This window comes from Colobus angolensis, unplaced genomic scaffold (genome assembly GCF_000951035.1).
Source record: "Colobus angolensis palliatus isolate OR3802 unplaced genomic scaffold, Cang.pa_1.0 Scaffold2, whole genome shotgun sequence".
Classification (NCBI taxonomy): domain Eukaryota; kingdom Metazoa; phylum Chordata; class Mammalia; order Primates; family Cercopithecidae; genus Colobus; species Colobus angolensis.
Window position 1 is genome coordinate 24,953,749 of NW_012115154.1, and position 8,663 is coordinate 24,962,411.

Genomic DNA, 8,663 nt, shown 5'->3' on the forward strand with positions numbered 1-8,663 from the left:
CTAGTTCTTAAATGGAGTCTGAGTTCTTCTGACATATTCAGATAAACCAAAATTCTCTTGCTAAATACTGAAATGAATTTATCAAAATCGTAAGTATAAAAACCGCTCCTTGACTAAGAGAAAAGTCTTTCACAACTAAACATAGAAATGATAAGTAAAATCTGGTTTTCTGACATTATTAAAGACCCAAATCATTTACTGGAGGAAGTCACAAATTATGAAGAAAACTAAGAAAAGAAAAATCTAAAAATATGATACAGTAAAAAAATAAAATATTGATTGTGATTATATTAAGTAATATATACTAACCATGAATCAGGGAGCCATTTAGCCACTGAATATAGTAGTTGTGAGGAAAAGAAAGCAGGATTTCATTGCTGATTATTGAGAAGGGTAAAAGCAAAACAGCCCCAGCTGACACTGCGAGAGTGAATGTGCTCAAAAACAACCTGGAAGAAAGGAGAGTCATCGTCACAAGTGATCTGAAAAAGCCATGAACATGAAAGTCATCAAAAAGAATGCAAACTCTTTAATGTTTTAATCAAAAAAGAATTATATTAAGAACTTTATTAAATATATGTAGTTGGGAGACAAATGATACACATATGGGCCTAGAAGTTAAACTAGATAAACTCTAAAACTCCTTACTCTATGAAAATGTCAATAAGTCTAGCAAGTAGTACCTAAAAGACAAACATATACTGAAGACACAATACTTCACATATTTTACAAAGAAAAAATTGTAGCTCCTTCCTCTTTGAAATATAAGTATTTATTTCACAATTGCATTTAATCAACAACTTTGACAACATATGCTAACAGCAATGCAACAACTGAGGTGAAAAAATTACTGTGAAAGCAGTATAAAAAAATTTTATTTAAAATGTTTATTTTAGAGGGAAAAAAAACTTAGAAAGCCTGACATCTCTTTAATGGGTAAAGATTAAATAAATTATAGTAATAAACAACAGAAAACTATTAAACAATATTGTACTATTAATATTTAAAGCACTACTTCGTCATTTAAAAAAATAAGATAGCTTTAATAGGTACTAATATGGAACAATATCTAAAATAAGTTAACCAAAAAAATGAAGAAAAGCATGAACAATAAATGTAAAACATGCTGTCCCCCCAACAAATGTGTATTTATACAGAGGTACAAAAGAAATCCAGCATAATATGTAACAATCCCATAGGAAAGAGGGATTATAAGGGGCTTTCACTTTCTCAGTTATACATTTCTGAAACACTTATTTTTTACAACAAACACCCAACTTTTTAAAAGATTTTACAAGAATAAATTGGCAAAGGAAGAAAGAACTTCACCAATATTAGAGACAGAATGGATATTAAAGTTCTATTAAAGTTAATATTGGAAGAAAGTAAAAACAAATGTAAGAAAATATTTTTTTAAAAGCAGGAAAAAAAAAAAAACTAAATACCCAAAAACACATCTAACAGAGAAACTTTGAGGCCAATGCCATCTTGTGGCAACCAACAGAAATGTATTCCTACTTAAAAGCCAAAAATAACCAGGATTCCTTGGTTCAGTAAATCAATGATAAATTTTTAAATGTAGACTATATGATACATACCAAAAATACAACTGAAATCAGATATAGAATTTCTGTAAATTCGTTTTGCTGAATAGACACTGCGTTTCCTGGGAAAAGTCCTCAGACAAGTGCTGTCTCAGGGTCCACAGCCAACTCTGGCAGCGACCAGCCAGCAAGCGGTCTCCAGCAAGCTTCTCCAGTCACGGGAGGAAGCTCTTCCGATTGCTATCATTCCTTCCCGTGCTAAAATTGAGATCAAATCCAAAATCTCACCATTTCAGGTCCTGCACGGCTATCCCAAGATAATTTTCCAGGCTCTTCTCTCACCATGACCCATTTCGACATACACTTAGACTTACCTAACTCCTTCATAGCCCAAACAAGAAATGGATTTTCAGGACTCCTTGCCCCTCTGCACAGTCTACTCACTCCCTAGAATACCCTCTAAGTTGCATGGCAAACTCATACATGAATTTCAAGACAGACCCCAAACATCATTTGCCCTGTGAAGTATTTCACAACTTCACCTTCTGAAATGGAGCATTATTTTTAAAAATTACATCTTCAGAGTAATGCATCTTTTCTAATTGTGGTAGTAATAAGACAAGTGTTTCCCTAAATATCTGACATTTGTAACTATCTCCTTAATCCAATCGGGAAGAGAAAACTTTTGTCTAAATAAAATAAGGTGATGAGGGCATGCACTCAGATGCTGAATATAACTAGTGACTGAATATAACTAGTGTAAAAATAAAAAAGCCCTATCTATAGATATTGTGAAGTGTCTTTGCAAGGTGATGATGAACTAAAACAACAAAACCACCTTAAATCACTTTAACACTCCACAAAGCTTTCACATACTTTCAGTTAGTAAACAAGGATCAGGATCCTTGGATTATGAGTCTCTCATCTCCTATTCTTAACTCCCATCATCAGGGATGTGGGATATGATGAGGTTTCTCTTCAAATAACCTGATCAATCTTTTATTCTTTAATTCATAGTACCCCCCCCCTTTTCCCTTTTCCACCTTTTTTTCCTTCTTGCGTTATCAGTACCAGCTCACATTCCTTTCCTTATTTGGAAAGAGGACTAACTTTCTAGCTCATTAGACACCCCTTCCCCTTTCCTCTCCACTTTCTTTTATGTGCCCACCTTATCTAAGAAAAATCAAAAGTTTAGCCAACCAGGATCAGATTGTACAACCCAACCCCAGCCAATGAGGAAAGGGTACAGGGCAGGACTTGCGTCAGGAATACAAGATCTCGTGCCCCTTTGTTCAGGTGTGCTCTCATGGCGACTGGCCAAGGAGGCACCCCTCTGCGCAGAAATAAAATTGCTCTGCTAAGAATCCTTTGTTTGAGTATTCAATTTCCTTAGGATTTTGAGTGTTGTTCCTAACAGTGATACGGTTTGGGTACCTGTCCCCTCCAAATCTCATGTTGAAATGTGATCCCCAGTGTTGGAGCTGGGGCCTCATGGGAGGTACTGGATCGTAGGAGCAGACCCTACAGTAAGGAGTGAGTTCTCATTCTGTTAGTTCACAAGAGAGTTGGTTGTTTAAAGGAACCTGGCATCTCCTCTTCAATCTTGATCTCCCTTCACCTCCCACCATGAGTAAACGCTTCCTGAGGCCTCACCAGAAGCCATGCACATGGTAGTGTCATGCTTGTACCTCCTGCAGAACTGTGAGCCAAACAAATCTTTCTTTATAAACTACCCAGTTTCAAGTGTTCCTTTATAGCAACACAAAACAGACTAACACAGTCAGGCTCTTCCTAAGCTTTCTACCATGGCCCTGCTGCTCCTCATTGCCAGAAAATGACTGAATCTCCTGTTTCAGAGTGAAAAAAGGGGTACAATCCCTTCATACTTACCACCTGATAAAGCTACCAACAGACACAATTATTCTCCTATCTGTCAACCTCCTGCTCATTTGTGCGGATCGCTACCTCTGCCGTCTCCAGGGACCTTGCTTCACCGGTTAGTCATCCTCCCTCTAGCTGCTGACCGGCCAAAAATAAATATCCTCAGGTGCTTCTGCTCTTTCAAAATGCTTCTGAAGTAGAACTCACATATCACACCTTTACTTCTTTATCCTCAACTTCTTTATTAGCCCACTACAGTAGGATTTCTGCTCCTCACCCAGTTCTAAAGAGGCGCTCCTTATGGTCAAATCCATCAGATACTTCTTAATTGCAATCTGAATATGACCTTCTATGACATTTCAAATTGATAAGCACTACTTCCTTCTTGAAACTCTTTCCCCAACTTCTACAATATTCCCTCTTCCTCATTTTTCAATCTCAGACTCAATGTGACACTCAATTTTTTAAACAAAAAATAAATGCTTTTTTATTTATTTGTAGTTACCAATAAAATGAAAGACCTCACATTTTTAAAACTCCACTGCAAAATACAGGTTATCATAAAAATGTATTTCATGGGTTATTATTTCAATATATATTTTTAATAAAAAAGACTAATCATAAGCAAAACCTGCCACTTTACATCTTAAAGTTTAACAGGTTGATAATATCTAATCAGGAAGTACATGTGGAAACAAGACTTCATTATGGTTGAATTTAAATCATTCAAAATTATTCAATAAGATGTATATAGTGTTGATGACAAAGAAAGTTTCATATTTCACATTTTGCTCACACCCTCCCAAGTATCATCAAGAGGTCTGATTCTCTGGGCAACAGAAAAGTAACAAATTGAGTGACATTTTACATTCATCTGTGAAATGTTGGCATACCAGCCTTCAATCTTAAGTCTTCATCTCAGCTAATCAATCAACATTTGCTGCATGAACTAGGCTTTCTAATACGTCACTCTAAGCCAGTGGTTCTTAAGCAGCAGCACTATCAGGATCACCCATGGAGCTTCTGTTAAAGCCCATCTCGGAGATTCTACCTCAGGGGGTCTTTCGGGTGAGGCTCCCTCACTAGACAAGTATTTGCAGAGTGCCTGCTCCCCTGTACCAGCACTGTGCTAGGCACTTGTGAACAGTGAAGGAACACAAGCGAACATTCTTGCCCAAGGAGGGCTTATCCTGGACTGGAGAGAGTCAGGCAATAAACAATAAAACATTAACTATGTGAATGCATAATACACTAAAGATAAGTGCTACAGGAAAACACGGTAAGGAGGACTGGAAATGGGGAGGAGGACACACAGGTTTCAATATTAAGTGTGGCACTTAGGGAAGGCCTCACTGAAAAGCTGAGACTTAGGGAAAAACATAAAGCAAAACAAAACTGAAGAAGGTGAGAGTGAATTCAGTGGGATATCTGACAGAAAATAATTCTAAGCAGGACGGACATGGTGGCTCACACCTGTAATCCCAGCACTTCGGGAGGCCGAGGTAGGTGGATCACCTGAGGTCAGGAGTTCAAGACCAGCCTGACCAACATAATGAAACCCCATCTCTACTAAAAATATAAAAATTAGCTGGGCGTGGTGGCAGGCACCTGTAATTCCAGCTACTCGGGAGGCTGAGGCACGAGAATCACTTGAATCCAGGAGACAGAGGTTGCAGTGAGCCGAGATTGCGCCACTGCACACTCCAGCCTAGGCAACAAGAGCGAAACTCCCTCTCAAAAAAAAAAAAAAAGAATTCTAAGCAGACAAAACAGGTCAAAAGCCCTTAGGTGGAGGAAACATTAATTTCACACCTATTGTGCATCAAGCACCTTACCCTAGTTAGGTTTTTGGTTTTTTTTGTTTTTTTTTTTTTTTGGCAAATGCTATTTAATCCACACAACAGCACTCCAAAGTAGGTGGGAACTCTGTTTTACATACACAGGAAGTGAATATTTCTCAATCTCTTCTGGACTCAAGTTAATCATGGGTCCAGAATTTGAACCCACGTCACCCTAACTCAACAGTTCTCACTCATTCTACCACAGCAAAAGACAAAGAGATCAACAGGGGGAGGGAAGAAAGACAGGGGAGACTAGGTCAGACTCCTTCTCTCAGGTGACCCTCCTCCCCATGCCCCTCCCCTAACTGTATCACCACTTTATACAAACCCACTGACCTTCAGGAAGAGGATTTCTGTATGCATCCCCAGGATATGGAAACCACCTGTGACTCAGAAAACCCAAACCCCTTGCACGTGCTGTGTCAGCTGCCCCAAGAGCAGATAAAGATGCTCCTGGGCATCTACCGTAAGGAAATAGCACATCACCCTATTGTCATTCAACGTACTTTTAGGGGTAAAAGAGAAAGTGCTGTTTTCTTTTCTGTTTATAAATTATGGATCTACAAGTGCACTGAAGTGATGCACCACCACAGGCGGCCCCAGACTGAATGGAGAGGAGAAAGGTACGTACCTCACCTGCCCTTCACACCTAGAGGGTTTCACATGGAGAGAATATCTACCTTTTACTCAGTCTCTTATTCGTTGTAGCTTTTGTGAGGTGAGTGAAGTGAATTTTTAAAGGAGCACTAATTTATACAGAGGAAAAAAATGATTCACTTAATTTTCACAAATGTCACAGGGCCAGGAATAAAACTAAAACCCCTAATTCTGTAAATTTAAAACATCAAGTTTTGGGCCTAGGTTTTAAAGCGAGAAAGTAAGAATTTTCGGCATAAAGTTACAGCTATTTTTGTTTCTTATCTAGCTTCCCTATGTCATTTAAAATAAATGACCAAATCTAGTAAATCACAATCCATTTATATTCATTTTTCAGTTATGAAACAAATCAGGCCGGGTCAAGTCATTTATTAGCTGGGAGTTATTAATTTCTTTACTGAGGTGAAATTCACATTACATAAAACTTACCATTTTAGGGTGAACAATTCAGGTGTGTGTAGTTTATTCACAATGTTGCACAATCACCTCTTTCTTTCATGTTCATCACACCAAAATAAAATCCCAAACCCATGAAGCAGCTGCTCCCTATTCTCCTCTCCCTCAGCCCCTTGCAATCATCAATCTGCTTTTATCTACTCTGGACATTTCTTATAGATGGAATTGTATACTATGTGGCCTTTTGTGTCTGGCTTCATTCACTTACTATGGTCCATCCACATTGCAGCACATATCAGTACTTCATTTCTTTTATGGCTGAATACTATTCCATTGTATGTAGAAGCATTTATCTCTATGTATGTACAAGTATGTGAAAGCACATAGAATGTTTCTCTTCCTCTTCCCCTTCCCCTTTTCTTAATTCCTCATCCTCCTCAGCAAAGGATGCACAATCTGATACTAATTATGAAGAAAGATCAGACAAAACCAAATAACTACCTAATAATCTTCAAAAGTATCAAGGTCAGGAAAGTCAAGGAAATACTGAAGAAGTGTTTCAATCTGAAGGAGACTAAAGGACATGACACCCAAATGCAGTGTGTGATTCTGAACTGGATCCTTTCACCACAGAAAGAACATTATTGGGATAACTAGTAAGTTTGAATGGGGTATGAGTGGTACTGCTGTCTATGCTAACTTCACTATTTTGATACCTAGGTAGAATGCACTATTTATAGGAATTACACATAGAAGTATCCTGAGGAAATGAAGCATCAGATGAGCAACTTCTAAACAGTTTGAGTAAAAAAACTTTTTCTTCTACTTCCACCTTTTCTGTAAACTTGAAATTTCAAAAGAATGTTAATGTATCAATAAAAAAATCCTGGAATACAGAACTTTTCTACATAGGCACATCTGTGTAATTTCACATTTAAACAAGCAAAAACTAACAGAAAGGAATTCGCTGCTTTCCATTCAGTTTGATACTTCAATAAAAGTAACAATAAAATTTATTGATACTTCAATAAAATTACAAGACCTCCCTATCATATCTTACTGGTGTACATAAGGAACCTACAAGACAGTCTGGGTCCACGTTCCTGCTCACAGCAGGCAGGTTCAGTTAACCAGAGATGTCTGCTGCCTGGTTCGAGAACATCACAGTCTTCTCAGCAGAATGTTCATTCAGACAGCCAAGAGTCTTCTTTCTTATGACCAAGCAATTAAATTAAGGCAATTTCCTCATTTAATCTCCTGAAGATAAAATCTGTCAGTTCCTTAAATACGCCAATTTCAATAGGAGACAATCAGTGCTAAATTACACATATTTGCTTACACGTGCTTTCTAAAATTTATATGATAAAGCTATTGTAATGTGCTGGGTAAATATTTTCCATACTTCTGTCCAAAAATTAGAATTGGATTTTGAGAATTGATGACTTCAGAATCAGAAACAGAACAATTGAGCTTTAAAATACATACGAAATCCTGTTGACGATGGCATCTTCATCTTCCTGTTCATCTGCAAAAACATTTAAGGTATTAATATTCCTTTATCTTCTAACAAAATGCTTCATTATTAAAACTATAAACACAATATAAACAAAAGGCAATTATTGATTCAGCATAGATCCAAATTTAAATCTCATTAAATCAAGCAGTATGGTATACAGAGAATGGGATGATAACAAAATCCTGATTAATAAAACCACCATATGTAAATTAAAATTTGCTCAAGAAAATAAAACTTAGTAGAACCTTATGACCACTACAAAGTAAATTGTTATACAATGTTAAGTGAAACTGCTAATAAATAAAATTTTCTGGTTAACAGTCAAATAAAATTACTATAAAATTAAAATTCAGAAACATAGAACTCATCTAATTTTCCATAATTTGCATTTGTCATTAATAATAGTAACAAGGAATCTCCTGGATCATCCTAAGTAACTTGGATACTACTGCCTCAGTAACTCATAATTATTGTTACAAACAGAAATTGGCTGAGCACAGTGGCTCACGCCTGTAATCCCAACACTTTGAGAAGCTGAGGTGGGCAGATCTCTTGAGCTCAGGAATTCAAAACCACCTTAAGCAACATAGGGAGACTCCATCTTTACAAAAAAAGTTTTTAAAATTAACTAGGCATGGTGGCACATGCCTGTAGTCCAGGATACTCAGGAGGCTGAGGTTGGAGAATCACTTGAGCCCAGGAGGTCGAGGCTACAGTCAGCCATGATTGCCCCATTGCTCTCTGGCCTAGGGGACAGAAGGAGATCCTATCTCAAAAAAAAAAATTGTGTATATGTGTGTATATATATATTTTAAAATAAAAATTATA

General features: G+C 37.2%; 1 protein-coding gene across 1 annotated transcript in view; it reads right to left on the bottom strand.

Annotated features, from left to right (window-relative positions):
* LMBR1 (limb development membrane protein 1) overlaps positions 1 to 8,663 on the bottom strand; it is a 176,224-nt gene that overhangs the window by 162,063 nt on the left and 5,498 nt on the right. The window contains exons 3-4 of the mRNA XM_011941598.1: positions 7,805 to 7,844; positions 310 to 449 (exon numbers count right to left, since the gene is read on the bottom strand). Of these exons, the coding sequence (XP_011796988.1) occupies positions 310 to 449; positions 7,805 to 7,844 (180 nt within the window). The remainder of the gene's footprint in view (positions 1 to 309; positions 450 to 7,804; positions 7,845 to 8,663) is intronic.